Source organism: Idiotropiscis lumnitzeri, chromosome 5 (assembly GCF_059441095.1).
Source record: "Idiotropiscis lumnitzeri isolate Australia: NSW breed Sydney's pygmy pipehorse chromosome 5, RoL_Ilum_1.0, whole genome shotgun sequence".
In the NCBI taxonomy this organism is placed as follows: Eukaryota; Metazoa; Chordata; class Actinopteri; order Syngnathiformes; family Syngnathidae; genus Idiotropiscis; species Idiotropiscis lumnitzeri.
The window spans coordinates 24,834,882-24,853,603 of NC_142395.1; the positions used below are offsets into that span (position 1 = coordinate 24,834,882).

The 18,722-nt window shown below is 39.9% G+C and overlaps 2 protein-coding genes across 2 annotated transcripts; both read left to right on the plus strand.

The window, feature by feature from the left end:
- The first annotated feature begins 325 nt into the window (after positions 1-325).
- Positions 326-8,204, plus strand: LOC148337409 (b(0,+)-type amino acid transporter 1-like). The gene is made up of 13 exons (XM_088296475.1): positions 326-656; positions 2,142-2,266; positions 3,221-3,368; positions 4,523-4,765; positions 5,065-5,190; positions 5,272-5,371; positions 5,468-5,512; positions 6,084-6,207; positions 6,454-6,557; positions 6,640-6,736; positions 6,814-6,963; positions 7,031-7,205; positions 7,873-8,204. The coding sequence occupies exons 2-13, from the start codon at positions 2,150-2,152 to the stop codon at positions 7,932-7,934; spliced, it is 1,491 nt and encodes a 496-aa protein (XP_088152601.1). The 5' UTR covers positions 326-656; positions 2,142-2,149; the 3' UTR covers positions 7,935-8,204.
- Positions 8,205-9,325: 1,121 nt separating this feature from the next.
- LOC148337410 (b(0,+)-type amino acid transporter 1-like) lies at positions 9,326-15,069 on the plus strand. Its single transcript, XM_088297107.1, has 12 exons — positions 9,326-9,415; positions 10,731-10,878; positions 11,414-11,656; positions 11,905-12,030; positions 12,112-12,211; positions 12,306-12,350; positions 12,709-12,832; positions 13,079-13,182; positions 13,266-13,362; positions 13,440-13,589; positions 13,671-13,845; positions 14,574-15,069. The coding sequence occupies exons 1-12, from the start codon at positions 9,326-9,328 to the stop codon at positions 14,633-14,635; spliced, it is 1,464 nt and encodes a 487-aa protein (XP_088153233.1). The 3' UTR covers positions 14,636-15,069.
- Positions 15,070-18,722: the final 3,653 nt, after the last annotated feature.

The window sequence follows — 18,722 nt, forward strand, 5'->3', positions numbered from 1 at the left end:
AGGACTTTACCTAACTTGTTCCTTGCAATGACTTTACTTGTATTTGCCATACACTTTTGTATGTTTAATCACTTGTAGTATAATAATCACTTGTTTGTCTACATATCATATCCGAAAAAAAACCCAAATTGTAATCAAACATCAACATGCCGCACAGGAGGATGAAGAACCACATGATTCTGACCCAGCCAATCATTGAGGAGCCTTTGACCAATCAGCAGTTCACCAGCGTGCCAAATTTACTTGCTTTTCAGAGTGGATAAAAAGCACACCGTCTGCTGCGTTTACGCCCACATTTATAAGAGTTGTAACCTGTGAAATAATACTTGGGTTGATGCTTTGTAAACAGTACTCAATTATATAAAATAAATAAGTTATTTAAATGAACATATTGATTGATCATCCACCCCAAAAATCCCGATTGTGTAAAGCTGTTATATATTTACCATGATTGAGAATACATCTTTATATATATGTAAATTCTGTTATGTTTTTTTGATAAAAGAGAAGAACCGCCAGCCCACCTTGCCATCAGCAGTGATGATGAGGAAGATGATGGTGTGTCAGACCCAGACTTTGTCCGACTGAACCACAAGTTGGACAGTTCCAGCACAAGTGACTGTGAAGAAAAAGCCTTCAGTGGACTACTTCAAAAGGTACTTTAGCCCTGAATTTGTCATATAGCCTCTCAAACTTGTATACAGATAATAAAAAAAAAATCAACACCATTTTATCACCAAAGTTGGTATAATAATGACCTTTTGTCACAATCTTTATCTTTTTGTTGATGGTTGAGTGTCCCTGTTATTTTAGGAGATGGCCAGGCTATAGGATAAGAGGGTTCCTCAAGTTTCCAATCTGATGTTATCACAGCAGTTCAGACAACTGAAAATGTTATGATAATGATTTAAGGATGATGATGTTTTGTGGCAGACGAGAACATTTTCTATTACATGCCCCCATTGCACCGGACAATTTAGAGACACAGGAGAGGAGACTTTAGACTAGGTGAAAACAGGTCTAAGTTGTGGCACAGGTGGTGTAATGCAATTTTGGTGGATTTTATCCAGGTGCAGACAAATAGATTCTGCGCTCCGGTGATATGTTTGGTGAATGTCATCGTATTTCATTCATAACAATGACATCAGCATGCATTGAACACTCTCCATCGTTGTAGAAGTCAATTCATTAAATGCATTTCTGTTATTATTATGATCTTTAATGTATTTTGAAAAAACACCCCCCATGAATGTGGCTCAACTGGTGTGCATGTGAGTGTGTTGGGTGAGGGGTGTTGTCAAACACAACTGCAATGATCAAGGGGAGAAAGGCGGGCTCCAACTTTACATCATTCTGAAGTGGAGAGCTTGTTACAGTTCCTTATACAATGTACTTTGCGTGTGCCAATGTTTTACGTGCAAGTCCGATAAGATAAGATAAGATAAGATGTTCTTGAATAATCCCACAATGAGTGGATGTGCTTCCGCCATGCGCTGAATTTAAAGGGAATAAGAGGAGCCAATTGAATTGACTGGGAATCAAGTCAGCTGTGTTCACGCACACAACGGCGCAAGCACTCATATTGTGGCTACGCCCGTCAATGAAAATACCCAAAATATAAAAATTCCATCCAATGCGAACAGTTGGACTGAACTTGGGCCCTATGTAGAATCTGTACATTCCAATCAGAAGAAAATCTCCCAATGTACGAGCAATTTGTCTTCATTTGCTTGAAACAACAGCAGAGCTATGCCAGGATGCTCTTTGTAGAACGTGCAATACGTTTGTGTCACTCAGTGCACTTTTCAACACTTTTTTGTTTTTATCTTTTTTTTTAGCTTTTTATCCTTTGTGTGAAATATTAGATTACAAATTTGCACTGGAAATCTCCTTGTACACTGGCAATAAAGGGCATTTCTCATTTTCATTCTCACACTTGGACTTGGAGCTGGCTATGAACACATTCATGGTAATGGATTAACAAGCAATATCTTGCTTTCCTTGACTGAAAGTTGTATGAAGGCACTTTTTGCCCGTGAACTTTACACTGCAGATTTTACAATGTGCAGTATAATTTCGATGCAATATAATTTATGTATCCTGAAGTTAACCTATGACTTTCCTGTGAACCTACCACCAAGAGAACAACATGGAAGAAACAAGGAAACGTGAGCGAATCGGGTGTCAGAACGATTCTGTCGTCCTTGACAAGGACTCCACGGTGATGGACAAATGTCCAGAGAAGGTCACTGTGCTTCAGAAGGAGGTGAGTGTGCCATTTATTTTATTTTTTTTTGTATGTCTGTTTTTAATTTTGAAGACGTTGTTCAAGTAATTAGAGTGGCGGTTTCTGCGCGTACAAGGCAGTGACGCAGCAGCTGCCTCCACCAAATGAAAGTATACTCGTGGTCGTCGGCAGGCAAAACATGTTTTCTTCAAAAAAATATAATCAAACTGTGTTTTGGTTACACTGGTTTTATTAAAGGGACTAATAACAATAGATTTGCGTATAAAAAATGACAAGGGGACTGAAATGTCCCATAAAACAAATAATCCTCTGTAGTGATTTAAGTTTTTTTGTGATGAAATTTCCGACAAATTGGCTTGACCCCTTTTGGAGCTCGGCTCGTTATTTTTTTCTGCTCTCGCTGTCTACGTCACAGCAGGAAGTCAAGCGAGGTAATATTGCTGGAATTGTTTGCTCTGTTGTCTAAAAAAGGCGAGCGATCGCCTCCAAAATGCAAATGCGCATTTCTAATCTTATCAACTTCGACCTGTGAAGGAATAAAAGCGTTCTGCCCCATAATTTGGATTTATTGACATCAAGCTCAAGTGATCATAAATTGGACGGAATGTTGGGCTTCAATACATCCATCTAACCCTCCATTACTCCATCCATCAATCCATCCATCCATCTCTCCATCTCTTTATTTTATTTTTTTACAGACCAGAGCTGTCATCTTACGTCTTACAAGATTCCAATGAATTAACTCATTCACTATCTGACCTAGTAAAGTGAATGTACTTTTTGACGTCATTATCCGTCAATGGCAATGAATGAGTTAATCCTTATGTGTGAGGTGTGTTAAGTGAGTGGGTTTGTCCTGAGAATACGCTTCAAAATCTTATATATAAGACATGTTCAATATTTCCGGCCAAAAATCTATATGTGGAAAGCCGACTACTCTGAGTCTGTGTTTGTGTTTTTGTGCGACTTCAGTTGGGCCTGCTCAGCGCAATCGGTCTCATGGTGGGCACCATGATCGGCTCAGGCATCTTCATCTCTCCCAAAGCGGTCTTGCTCTACTCTGGAGCTGTGGGGCCCTGCCTCCTCATCTGGGCCGCTTGTGGGGTGTTATCCATGCTGGGTAAGAGATCAAAGTATTGCAGAATTATTCATTATAGTGAACGCGTAACTGTGGCAACACAAGCCAAAATGCGGTGACTGTCGTCTTTGTAGTAGACACTGCGCTTTCCTTTTTCCAAAAAACAAAACAACATTTTTTAATATAACCAAAAAATACCCATGTAAATGTCTCCCCTCTTCTGTATTTACAAATATTATTTACAGTCACTTGGTTGATTTAAAAAAATAAAATTAATTGGCTTTGTGTTTCAAGCCATGATTTGAGATACGCGTAAATTGAAAGTCACGATTCCACTGCATATCAGCTTGCCTCAAAGACATTTAAACAGCCAAGTAGGTATGACGGGCCAGTCTATTCATGGCTTACGGGGAGTTACGATGAAGCAAAGGAATTCACTCAAACCTGGCCACTGTGACCTCACTAATTGTGGGAGCTGCTTTAAACGTGTCAAATTATGAGAATGCTGATAAAGATAACCCTTATCTCCAGGGTCATCCACTTCAGAGGGAATAATCTTTTTTTTTTTAAAGGGATGGATGAACTGGAATGCATGCACACAAAAACATGGAAAACCAACATCACTGCAAGTTAGTATGTGACATAAAGGTAATTTGCATCTTGCTCGCACTTTGAAGGAAAATTTAAACCATTCATCCAATGCATCTAAAGCAAAAAAAAAATAAATAATTTTTGGGGGAATTTCTTTATTTTCTGCCAAAAATATGGTCTGATCTTCGCAAAAAACAAATGGAATCTGCGAAAAGTAATATCATTTATTTTCTTTTTTCTAGAATAGCGCATAATCATTCATTGGACACGGGGGGGAAAGTTACCAAACTTATATATATAAATGGTTGACCCTCCTTTGGAAGCATTAACCTCAACTAAACGTTTCCTGTTCTTACAGCTCAATCATCCACATGCTAAGTGCAGTGTGAAAAGTGATTTAGAGCTCGGAGGCCACAAACAGATGAAGGATGGTTATTTTTTCGATTTGTGCCCAGTGATTGACTGGAAAACAATTGTTGCTCTTGCCTGAAAATCATGGAAAGTCTCCAGCTCACTCGTGACCCAAATGAGTTGTTTTGTTTTGCTATTCAGGGCAAAAAAAACCTGCCACTAATTTGTCTCATCTGTTTGTTTGCGCTTCATAGGAGCGCTGTGCTACGCCGAGCTGGGCACCATGATCCCAAAATCCGGAGGGGAGTATCCCTATCTGGTGGAGGCTTTCGGTTCCCCGCTGGCCTACCTTTACTCGTGGACCAACGTGATGGTGGCCAAGCCCTCATCCTTTTCCATCATTACTTTGAGCTTTGCGGAGTATGCCTCAGCTCCTTTCTATCCTGAATGCAAACCTCCCGTCATGGTCATCAAGTGTCTGGCGGCTGCTGCTACAGGTGACAGTGACTTCCACAGTTCTTCTAGACACAGCTAGGGCAGCAGACTGAGCGCGGACAATTTCAATTTTAGTTTCCTCTAAGATTTTCAATGTGGGGCTTGAATGTTAAAAAAAAAAAATCCATCAAGTAAGGTACTTGTACTCCTGTTTGTATGTTTTGTATGTTTGTATGGAAACACCTCAAATTGTGCATTAAATTTAAACAGGTTCGGCTTCATTTTTGGTGGTATTTAATATTGGTGGCTCATCCAATGTGTAGCATTTTATCATTTTATAAACAATCTTTTTTCTTTGCAGTTTTCATTGTGGCCATTAACTGCTTCAGTGTCAAACTAGCAAGTTATGTGCAGAATTTCTTCACTGTGGCCAAGCTTTTAATAATTGTCGTCATTTTGGGAGCTGGCATCGTTCTCTTGGTGGAAGGTAAGGTTTCAGCAAAATTGCCCATTTATTGAATTATAAAATTGTCAGTTGATAATTTTAACATTTTCTTTCTGTATCCAGGAAAAACAGAGAACTTCTCAAATGCATTTGATGTGAAGTCAGTTTCTGCTGGAGGGATTGGACTTGCCTTCTATAATGGACTCTGGGCCTATGACGGATGGTAAGCTCGAAAATGATGCAATGAGCTAGCTCATAAGTCCGGAAATATGACAAAATGGTGTTGATGTTGTTTGTTTGCATTTCATGTATTTATCAGGAATCAACTGAATTTCATTGCAGAGGAGATGAAAAACCCTTTCAGGTAGGAAACATAATGTACACTACTGTATACTGTAGAGCGAACAGGGGTGGCGATTGGGAATTTGGGAAAATATGTACATTTTCCTGAACGGCCGGAGTATTTCTTGTGTAAATCTAATCTTCCTCGTCATCATAATCTGTTGCATGCTTGACATAAATCCCTGCACTAAATGGTGATGACCTATATGACCAAAAAGCAAATATGAGTTGATTGATAAGTTACAGAGAGAGAGTGAGAACAAGAGAGAGACTGAGAAATGAAAGCGTACAAATAATATCAGCCAAAGCAGCATAAAGGACAGGCTGTCCCACCGGGAAATCCTCCGTCACCAAATTAACCACTCCAGGTCTGGATACACCCATTCTCTACGTCACGCGACACCAGCAAAATATTGTGTGATCCAATACATTAGTGCTTTTTTTAGTCAGAGAGGTATTAATCTAAGAGTATGTGTGGGATGTGGACCAAATTTCTGATGAGTTCGGTCTGACAGCTGTTCTGAACGAATATTTTTTTTTTCAATGACTCATTGATTTTGTTGACCACTTCTTTCTTTTTTTTCCCCCCACAGGAACATGCCATTAGCCATCATCATCGGGATCCCCTTGGTGGCTGTGTGCTACGTGATGGTCAACGTTGCTTATTTCACCACCATGACCGCCACGGAAATATTGTTGTCTCCGGCAGTCGCTGTGGTAAAAACGAATAATTCGAGTAGGGCTGGGTTGCAAAGATTTTTGATTTTAATCCATTTTCCAAGTAGGTCCAGTGAACTCTTGAGAGGTCAAATATTCAAGGTCCCTTTAATTAACTCACAAATCAACCAATCTAGAGTTTACTGTGTTTTTTTGTCAATTTTTGGAGGGGAGTGGCTTCAGATCACTGCAACCCTGAACAGGATACATAACAAGATTTTTTTTGCCCCCCCCCTTTTTTTTTAGACATTTGGAGACAGAGTTCTGTACCCCGTGGCATGGATTGTTCCGCTTTTTGTGGTCTTTTCCACATTTGGCTCCGCCAATGGAAGCTGCTTCACTGCAGGCAGGTAAAGAACATTTAGGCAAAATTTGGTGCCATGTTAAGAAGGCGATAAATGTTTCAATTAAATGTTGTTTTTTGATCCTCAGGTTAGCCTACGTAAGTGGCCGAGAAGGTCACATGGTGGAAATTTTATCATTTATTAGTCTGAGGCGCTTAACCCCATCCCCAGCGCTCATATTCAACGTAGGTCTCATCAAGTTGTTATTTTAGTATTTTATCAATTTTATTAATTCTATAGGTGAATGTGTTTTTTCTTGCAGGGTTTTCTGTCCATTTTATACATAATCCCGGCAGACATCAGCACCCTCATCAACTACTTCAGCTTTGCTCAGTGGTTTTTCAATGGCCTCACCATATTGGCTCTTATCGTCATGCGTTTCACAAGGAAGGACTTGAAACGACCAGTCAAGGTGCCGTCTAAAATGCTTGTTTTTTTTTTTTTTAACTGCAACAATATCTTTTTGCATTTATCCCAAGGTTCCCATTATAATAGCTGTCTTCATGGTGCTCGTCTCTTGCTACCTGGTCCTGGCCCCCATCATTGACAAGCCCGAGATGGAGTACCTCTACTGTGCCATCTTCATCCTCAGCGGGCTCCTCCTCTACTATCCCTTTGTCCACCTGAAGGTCGAGTGGGCACGCAGGCTCATGAGTAAGTCCAGTAACCCTCGAGCAGATGATCATAAAACAGAGAAAATGTTGCTAATGCTAACACTTCATTAATTGTATGGTAAAAGAAATCAGGCCAGCGACAAGTCAACCTACAAAAATTATTTACAATATAATGTTCTATGCGCCTTCACTAGTCTTAACATGGTATTCTGATTAATATTCCATCCACAGTTTTTGTCCATCTCCGGAGCGGATATTTTTGTCACTTCTGTCGACTGAAATGACATCACAGGGCTCAAATAACGTCACCTGTTTTCTGAAGCTGAGAAATGATTGGTCGTTAGATGTAATTTACAGGAAACAGTCTACAGCCTTATCGTGAGAAGCTCAAACCCACTGTCGTCTTTGCAGGAATTCCATGCTGTCTGTGTTTAGCATAACTCAACACCGACTCTCTACTGCTTTGACCTTTATGATATATATTTACCCTAATGGGTAAATGAAGCTTCAAATCTGCGTCATGAACCAGTTGTAGTACTTTTGGACTCCTGTAGATGGCACTCTCTGTTCAACTTTGGACTGAAAGCACACTGAATTGCCATTTTTTTAAGCAACAGTGCCATCTAGAGGACTGAAAAATACAACAGCTGGTTCACGAAGCAAATTTGAAGCTTCATTTTCCCATCACTACCTTTACCCCCTCATAGGACCCATCACCACACATCTGCAACTCCTGATGGAAGTCGTTCCTCCTGAGAAATGTGAGTGAGGAGGTGCCAACCAGGTCAACTTCTATTTGGTTCCTGTTGCAGGGACGGTGCCAAGAATTGGGCAAATTTTGCAATACCTGACGGGATCGAAACCAAAATAATAAAGTCACCTCGGTTAAATAGCTGCAACGAGAGTGGCAATGAGATGTGGGTCCAAATGCGGATTCCGGTTTGCACTGCTGTTTTTATTTCATGGGCTACAATATTAGATAAACTGTCACAATCTTGATGATGATTTCAGCCTTTACAATTAATGATGCTCAGTTTGAATTGAGACAGATAGAAAGTGTTCATCTAACATTTTTATCGAATTTCTTTAAAATGTACGGTAAATAAAATTAAGCACCTCGTTGTTATTATTTCATTCTATTATATTGTATAAAATGTTGCCATTCATATTCTAAACTCTTATGTTTGCTGAATTGTTTTAAAATAAAACGTTATGAGCAAGCAAGCTTTTTGATGTTCTTCTTTCCTTTATGATTGAACTAGAATTTAATGAAGGAATCACCAGAAGCGAGGCTCCCTTCACTCCCATTTGCTTTTATTTTTCTGACTGAGAATGCTTTCTATTACATGCCCTCATTGCACCTGAAAATTTGGAGACTGGTGGTAGAGTAGACTTTAGACTAGGTGAAAGAAGGTCTAAGTTGTGGCACAGGTGGTGTCATGCGATTTTGGTGGATTTCATCCAGGAGGAGACAGATAGACGAGAGATTTGGTGGATGTCATCGTATTTCATTCATAACGATGACATCAACGTGCGTCGAACCTTCTAGATCAATGTAAAAATCAATTTATTGAATGCTTTACCGTTATTATTTTCATCTTTAATTTGTTAATATAAGCAAGTCCGTAATGCTTCCACCGCGTGCCTCACCATGCGCTGTTTAAAGGGAATAAGAGGAGCCAAATCAATTGGCCGGGAATCAAGTCAGCTGCGGTCACTCCCACAACGGCGCAAACACTCATATTGTAATTATGCCCGTCAATGGGAACACCAAAAGAATTAAAATTTCATCCATGCGAACAATTACACTGCACTTGGGCCCGATATATAATCTGTACATTCTGATCAGAAGGAAATCTCCTAATATACGAGCAACTAGTCTTCATTTGTGCTGCATTCTTGCTCACACTTGGACTCAGAGCTGACTTTGAACACATTCATAGGTTGCAATTTTTTTTTCCTTGACTGAAGGATGTATGATGGCATTTTTTGCCTGTGAACTTTACCCTCCAGATTTTACAATGTGCAGTATAAATTTGCTGCAATATTTTTTATATATCCTGAAGTTAACTTATTACTTTATGGTGAACCTCAGTTGTGCAGGTTTTTTTTCTCATGCACAAAGAGAACAACATGGAAGAAACACGCAAACGTGAACGAATGGGGTGTCAGAACCGTTCTGTCGGTCTTGACCAGGCCTCCACATTGAAAGACAAATGTCCAGCAAAGGCCACTGTGCTTCAGAAGGAGGTCAGCGTTCCATTTTATTTTTTATTTTTTGTACGTCTGTTTGCAATTTTGGAGGCGTCATTCGGGTAATTAGAGTGGCGCTTTCTGGGCCAGACTACAAGGCTGCGACGCAGCAGCCGTCGCCATCAAATTAAAGTATACCTGTGGTCGTCGGAAGGCAAAATATGTTGACTTAAGAAAAATTGCATCCGACTGCGTTTTGATTGCACTGGGCACGTTCGAAAACATGCACTGATTCACTCCGACTGTTGGGAAATTTAATGCATTGTTCAAATTTGCGTTGAGAGTGCACCAAAAACAGAGTGCCAGAGTCCACTCAGTGCATCATGTAGCACAAGTGGTTAGCGAAGGACATAGTCTACGTTCAAAAATTAATTGGCGCGAGCACACTCTGCATTTCTGAACACTTCATTGAAGACCGTAGGATTGATTGTGGCTCTCTGGACGGGGCCCAAGTAGAGCGCTCATCGTTGTCGTCTTCTTTTCTTCTTCTACCCTTGTGAACTAAACGCAAACTAGCAACTGTGGCTGGTGTTTTCCCAGCATTACTAGGCACTCAGCATTTTTGTATTAGAATTGTTGGTTAATTTTGTTGAATTGAAGTAGACTCACAAACTTTTTAAATGTAAATGCACCAACCTTGAGGATACTCGATACTACATCAATGTTTAAATGTCGTCATCGAGTACAGTATTCGGCTGTCTTTACATTAAGACAACTGGGCTCTTTATGTCATAATTTTGTATTTTCATGACCAAAGTGGTCATTTTAGGCCTTAAAACTGGTGTGGGCAAACTACGGGCCGGGGGCCACATGCGGCCCGTTAAAGGTTTTAATCCGGTCCGCCAAACTTGAAAAAAATTCAATGAATAAACCTTGTTAATGTTTTATTTTCTAAATACTGTGGTGTGTCAAAGGCATATATTTTGTCGTAAGGCTTTTGTTTATTTTAATCTAAAATTAAATGTATTTTTTTTCTCCGATGAGGTGAGGTTACCAAAACACACCATCCATCTGCTCCTGGTCCCGGCTCTGTGTCAAATTATAGAACCCACTGTGGCCCACCAATCAAAAGGTTTGACCACCCCTGCCTTAAAAGATTGTCCTCTACAATAAGGCTTATTTGTGAGGCATGTTAAGAGCAGACATGTCCAAATAATACGGTCCAAAAAGAGTCAGCACGACAATCGTAAATATTAAACGTGTTCACTAATTACCATCAAATCTATGTGTGAATGCGGAAAGCCGACTACTCAACGTCATTTGACATATGTATTTGAAGCGTAAATGTGTTTGTGTTTTTGTGCGACTTCAGTTGGGCCTGCTCAGCGCAATCGGTCTCATGGTGGGCACCATGATCGGCTCAGGCATCTTCATCTCTCCCAAAGCGGTCTTGCTCTACTCTGGAGCTGTGGGGCCCTGCCTCCTCATCTGGGCCGCTTGTGGGGTGTTATCCATGCTGGGTAAGAGATCAAAATAATGTGTCCCCTTTTCTGTTACAGACATTATTTACAGTCACTTAGTTGATTTAAAAAAAATAAAAATAATTGACTTTGTGTTTCAAGCCGTGATTTTAGTTACGCATAAATTGAGTGATGAGGACCACTAACTAAACCTGAAAGTCCTTTTTTAAAAAGCATGTTTGAACTGGAATTTCATGCACACAAAGATATAAAAAGTTACTGAACGTATGGATTTAATAACGGGTTGACCCTCGTTTGGCAGCATGAACCTCAACGCAACGTTTCCTGTAGGTTCAGATAAGACATCCGCATGCTAAGTGCAGTGTGAAAAGTGATTAACAGCTCGGAGGCCACAAATAGGTGGCCGCCTTTTGAAGAATGGGTGATTTTTATTTTTTATTTTGATTGACTGGAAAACAATTCTGGATGGTCTCCAGCCCAACCATGACCCAAATGAGTTGTTTTACAGAACCTGCAATTCAGGGCAAAAAAAACTGCCATTAATTTGTCTTATCTATTTGTTTGTGCTTCATAGGAGCGCTGTGCTACGCCGAGCTGGGCACCATGATCCCAAAATCCGGAGGGGAGTATTCCTATCTGTTGGAGGCTTTCGGTTCCCCGCTGGCCTACCTTTACTCGTGGACCACCGTGATGGTGGCCAAGCCCTCTGCCTTTTCCATTATTACTTTGAGCTTTGCGGAGTATGCCTCAGCTCCTTTCTATCCTGAATGCAAACCTCCTGTCGTTGTCACCAAGTGTCTGGCGGCTGCTGCCATAGGTAACGTTGACTTCTGCTGTACTACTGTACACAGCTACTGGCAACACAAATGATCGTTTCTTGTCTTCATTAATTACATGAGTCATAAATATTGTTGATACCGGTCAGGTTTTCAAGGATACACCTCTCATTGTACATTTAATTTAAGCAGGTTAGGCTTAATTTTTGGTAGTATTTAATATTGATGCCTCGTCCAACGAGTTACATTCCATTAGATAAACAATTTTTTTTTTTTTTTTTTTTTGCAGTTTTCATTGTGACCATTAACTGCTTCAGTGTCAAACTAGCAAGTTATGTGCAAAATTTCTTCGCTGCGGCCAAGCTTTTAATAATTGTCGTCATTTTGGGAGCTGGCATTGTTCTCTTGGTGGAAGGTAAGGTTTCAGCAAAATTGCCTATTTATTGAATTATAAAATTGTCAGTTGATAATTTTAACATTTTCTTTCTGCATCCAGGAAAAACAGAGAACTTCTCAAATGCATTTGATGTGAAGTCAGTTTCTGCTGGAGGGATTGGACTTGCCTTCTATAATGGACTCTGGGCCTATGATGGATGGTAAACTCGAAAATGATGCAATGAGCTAGCTCATAAGTCCGGAAATATGACAAAATGGTGGTGATATTTTTTGACTGTTTCATGTATTCATCAGGAGTCAATTGAATTGCATCGCAGAGGAGATGAAAAACCCTTTTAGGTAGGAAACTTACTGTACACTACTGTATACTGTATAGTTACGAGGCGAGATAGAGAGAGAGAGAGAGAGAGGCAGACAGATAAAGAGAGAGTCAAATTAGAGTGTACAAATAATAGCAGCCAAAGCAGCATAAAGGGTCCCACCGAGAAATCTTTTCTCACCAGATTAGCCACTCCAGGCCTGGATGCACTCATTGTATACATCAGGATCATACTGAGAGCAGTTCATAATGTTTCAATTACACGAGCGAACCAAATTTCTGATGAGTTCGGTCTGACAGCTGTTCTGAACTAATATTTTTTTTTTCAATGACTCATTGATTTTGTTGACCACTTCTTTCTTTTTTTTCCCCCCACAGGAACATGCCATTAGCCATCATCATCGGGATCCCCTTGGTGGCTGTGTGCTACGTGATGGTCAACGTTGCTTATTTCACCACCATGACCGCCACGGAAATATTGTTGTCTCCGGCAGTCGCTGTGGTAAAAACGAATAATTCGAGTAGGGCTGGGTTGCAAAGATTTTTGATTTTAATCCATTTTCCAAGTAGGTCCAGTGAACTCTTGAGAGGTCAAATATTCAAGGTCCCTTTAATTAACTCACAAATCAACCAATCTAGAGTTTACTGTGTTTTTTTGTCAATTTTTGGAGGGGAGTGGCTTCAGATCACTGCAACCCTGAACAGGATACATAACAAGATTTTTTTTGCCCCCCCCCTTTTTTTTTAGACATTTGGAGACAGAGTTCTGTACCCCGTGGCATGGATTGTTCCGCTTTTTGTGGTCTTTTCCACATTTGGCTCCGCCAATGGAAGCTGCTTCACTGCAGGCAGGTAAAGAACATTTAGGCAAAATTTGGTGTCATGTTAAGAAGGCGATAAATGTTTCAATTAAATGTTGTTTTTTTGATCCTCAGGTTAGCCTACGTAAGTGGCCGAGAAGGTCACATGGTGGAAATTTTATCATTTATTAGTCTGAGGCGCTTAACCCCATCCCCAGCGCTCATATTCAACGTAGGTCTCATCAAGTTGTTATTTTAGTATTTTATCAGTTCTATTAGTTCTATAGGTGAATGTGTTTTTTCTTGCAGGGTTTTCTGTCCATTTTATACATAATCCCGGCAGACATCAGCACCCTCATCAACTACTTCAGCTTTGCTCAGTGGTTTTTCAATGGCCTCACCATATTGGCTCTTATCGTCATGCGTTTCACAAGGAAGGACTTGAAACGACCAGTCAAGGTGCCGTCTAAAATGCTTGTTTGTTTTTTTTTGGTTTTTGTTTTTTTAACTGCAACAATATCTTTTTGCATTTATCCCAAGGTTCCCATTATAATAGCTGTCATCATGGTGCTCGTCTCTTGCTACCTGGTCCTGGCCCCCATCATTGACAAGCCCGAGATGGAGTACCTCTACTGTGCCATCTTCATCCTCAGCGGGCTCCTCCTCTACTATCCCTTTGTCCACCTGAAGGTCGAGTGGGCACGCAGACTCATGAGTAAGTTCATTTACCCTCGAGTAGAAGAATGTAAACACTCCATTAATTGTGTGGTAAAAGACGTGTGACTGTATGATGTGCTGCAAGTTGTTGGTAAAAGACTGCAACTGTCTTACGGAGACACAGGCCTTAAGGGACAAGTCAACCTAGAAAAATAATTTGCAATAAAATGTTCTATGCACCTTCACATGTCTTGATATGTCATTCGGATTAATATTGCATTTGTGGAACATGAGTTCAGCAGAAAAATCCACAAACTGGCACAAATACGGTTGCAGACTTTGTTTCACATTAAATAGACAGAGAATGACATTAATAAACTAATCATTAATCATATATACAACGTTATTTTTGTACCTAAAACAAGAGCAGATGGGCGAAGGAACGACACACACACACACACGCACACGCACACACGTGCACTTACTCATTTGTGTTGAGAGCACCACACCAAGCCAGCTTTTAAATCGCAGGCTTATGACGAGATGTAAAACTTGAAATAAATAGTTTTTCAAGCCGACAGCCAGTGAACGATGTCAAGCTTAAAAATTGACATGACATAAAAAGCGGAAGTGCTTCGTGAACTGTCCACATGGGTCTTCTGTCCACTGTCACATTCTACAACTTTATCGTGATAAGCTAATACCCAATTTAGTCTTTGCAGGGATTCCACGTTGTCTGTATTTATTGTAACGTAAAAATCTGCTTTGACCTTTACCCCCTCGCAGGACCCATCACCACCCATCTGCAACTCCTGATGGAAGTCGTTCCTCCTGAGAAATGTGAGTGAGCTGGTGACAACCAGGTCAACTTCCCTTTGGCTCCCGTAGCAGGAAAGGTGCCAGACTTATCTGAGCCAAATCTCCACGGTCACCTTCGTTGAATAGCTGCAAACCATGTGGATTTGACATGCGAGTCCAGATCAAACACACAAAAACAATATAAAAAAAATACATTAAAAAATCATCAAAATGAAAATGCCTTGTCACAACATTGGGCACACCTGCACAATTTTAAATCTATGACCATTCCAGACTTAACAAAAATAAATAAATAAAATTAAAAAAAATAAAATAAAAATCCATGCTCATTCAGATGAACTTTTTTGTTTTATTGTTTTTAATACAGCATCATTATGAGCAAAAATATGTTTTGTTTAAGCTTTGTCATTACTCTTGATAGAATATAATATAACACTACCACTAGATGTCAGTGGAGCATTGTTTGACGCAGAAATAAAGCTTCCTTCCCCTCCTACTGTACAGTATGTCATTGTATGTGTTTTTTGAAGCTTCAATAATCTTGGTCGCGTTCATGATGTTTTGCACATAACACCAGTTTGACACTGAAGAAGTTGGTCCCGATGAAAATGAAGAAAAAATATTATAACAAGTTACGGACACACAAAGGAAATAGCGACCATTTTATTCAATCGGAAGAAAGAAAAAGCAGATTCTGCGGGAGAAAGAACAGCACACGGAGAGGGAATATAGCTCCACATACGACTTTTATTCACTCGTCGGCTCACTCCACATAACGCGTACCCCTCTCTCGCTCGTTCCTCTTTACACTCTGTAGTAATAGGTATTTAGGACTACATGTCCCATAATGCTTTGTATTGAAGTGTGGTGTGGAAGGGACTTCCGGGGAATGACTAAACAATGTGTTAACAAGTACTCGCCGTGTCTCGTGTGATTATTATACACACTCCATATCCCTCCACCAATACAACAAAACTATAGTTCCCCTAAATAAGAAATAAAATAGATCTACACAAATATAGACATCCTAGTAAAAATAACTCATCTTACATTATGGCTCCTGGTCCAAGAGCATACAATTCCCTCAATGACAAACTGCATAATATGAAAATGTCATGATTTTTCTTCAGAGCCTTAATAGCCGTTTATGAAGTGTGGCAAAATAATTTGAAAAATCTCATTGTGCATTTGTTTCTGGTGATATTTATTTAACAGCTTTTATTTTAAAAAAAAATGAAGTCACCAGTATTACAACATCTGTTAGACAAGGAATCCGGAAGTTTGTAGTTTTAATTACCGTCTGACAATAACATGCCTGCTCGAGATTAGATGTGGATGACATTAAGAACGCAAACTTAAAAGTAAACGGAAAGGAATTTAACTGTTACATTTCTTGCTGACGACACTAAAACTAAATGAACGGAACGGGATCGTGGGCCAACAATTTCTATGAATAATGCCAGAGGGTGGAGGCCGAAACGTTACCTAGATCGCAGCCAGAGGGCATGGGACTGACCGTCAAAAAAGGGTCAAGTAATGATGGGTAAATGAAGCTTCAAATCTGCTTCATGAACCAGTTGTAGTATTTTTGGACTCCAGTAGATGGCACTATCTGTTCAACATTGGGCTGAAAACACACTGAATTCTCTTTTTTGCTCTCACAATCTAAAAAGTGCGTGACACTAAATTGTCCCTAAGCGTGAATGTGAATATTTGTGTGTTAGGTGTCTTGCAAAAGGCACACAACCAGTCCAGTAGCCATGACCACTTGTACGGTAGAATTCAATGTTATCTCTCGCTGCTGCCGCCGCGAGAAACTCGATGACAATGACAGGAGGGTTTCATTCAGGATAGAAGAGAGCCAAGGCATACCCAGCAACGCTCAGTGTGATGATGGAAAAAGCTGAGGGCTTGGCCGCCATCACGGAGGTCCACAAGTGAAGGTAGGCCAACGGGGGGGGGGGATGAAAGCCTCACGCAGATAGAGAACCTCCCCTGCAGATTTTGAGATCATGGTGCCCAGCTTGACAGAGCACAGAGCTCCTGGTGTAGCACAGCACAACAGTTAAGACAAATTAGTGTCAGGATTTTTTTTTTTCAATATACACATTTAACTAAATATTAGCAGGTAAAAGGAAAAGTCTCATTTGCTTTGCGGGTGAACTGGAGCTCATTCAAGCTGACTTTTGGGCAAAAAGACGGGGTACAATAAATACAAAACTATTCCTACTTACATTCACACCAAAAGACCGTTTTGAGTCTTCAATGCATGTTTTTGGAATGAGGGAGGAACCCACATAAAACATGTGGCAGACATGATTTTTTACCTTCTTTTTTTTTAATAATTACGTAGTACAAGAAATATATATATAAAAAAAACCCATTTTTATTCTTAGTTTTTTGACTCAGCATGGACTTGGCATTAATGTTTAACTCTATGTGGGATTGATCTAAATAATACACCTTTTGAATAAGCAAAAAAATAAGTTTTCCTCCAATTTCTAATTTATTTAGATACAGCTATATATAAAAATCAGTTCTTACTCACTGGATCATTTCAATGCCAGACATCTCTTTGATTGATTGATTGACTGCTAATAAAACAAATGAGTGTTAAATCTCGCTGACAGTGACTTCAGAATTATACGCATTTCAACGAAACAGTGCATGACACCCAACGTACAGCATGTTGAAATTTGCCTGCTGGGTTTCGATGACTAGTAAAAAAAAAATAAAAATACCTGCTGTGTTTGCTGGGATGTAATCAAGTGCAGTTTCTCTTATTTAGTTATTGACTGAGCGCATCCAAATCAATCTTGACTGATTGAGAGGGAATATGCTAAATATGCTGATGAGAACATTGAGCACTCCAACACACACAGACAAAAGAATGAGCTCATTAAAGGAATACAGTGGAACGCTTTGATTAGGACCTATTCGCATATGCTTATCATCACATTACTTGGAATTTCCCCCCCCCAATCAGATGCTGAATTATGATTTGCATTAGAATATTGCAATCAATTCAGCGACCTTTCATTAAAAAAAAAATTGAGATAAAATGAAAGGTTGAAAGGCGAGTTAAATAGGAAGGGTGTCCTCTCGAAAGTGTTTGACATATTTTGTGAGCTTGTTTTTGCAAGCAGACTGCAGCTTGTTTATTGCGTCCTTTAGTAATGTGTCATAAAAACTTATATAATGTAACCTAGGTTACATTCTACAACAGGTGTGGGCAAACTACGGCCCGGGGGCCACATGCGGCTCGTTCAATGTTTTAATCCGGCCCGCTGAACTTGAAAAAAAATTTAAATGAATAAACCTTGTTAATGTTTTATTTTCTAAATACTGTGGTGTGTCAAAGACACATATTTTGTTGTAATGCTTTTGGTCACTTTCATTTAAAATTACATTTTTTTTTTTCTTTGATGAGGTGAGGTTACCAAAATACTCCATCCATCTGCTCCTGGTCTGGGCCCTCTGTCAAATTTTAGAACCCATTGTGACCCGCCAAAAATGTTTGCCCACCCCTGTTCTACAAAGTAGTTGGTGCAGTTGTTATTTGTGGGTTTTAGGGTTCAGTGTCTTGCCCAAGGACACAAGGGCAGCGGACAGTCAGAGCTCACTGACCCGATGACCCGATCTACCAAAAGAGCTGCAAACGCCCATGAAAATGTGAACTACTGCTCACATTTTGTTGTACAAGTTCTTTTTAAATTCCATTGAAAACACAATGGAGAGAGCTTCCACTCAAGTGAAGGCTGTTTTTTAAACAGTCTGGTGATGTTTCTGTTTTCTTTTCTGATCTGCTCACTGTCTCTTTCTCTCTCTCGCACACACACACAAACACACTCACACACAAGCATGGACTGCCGACTAATCTTAAAAACGCAGCATGGTTTGGTGCAGGTGTGGATGAGATGGATAAACACAAGCTGGCAGGTGTTGATGCTGTTAAAGTTGTACAATAATTCTCATACATTATTTTTTCATAATTCACTCATCACACAGGCAATGTGTTCCTTTTTGGGTCTATATTAGTATTTATTAGAATATTTGTTGAAGGTTGTTGAGACTAGGACCCGACCAATATTGAATGTTCGAGGCTGATGTCAATTA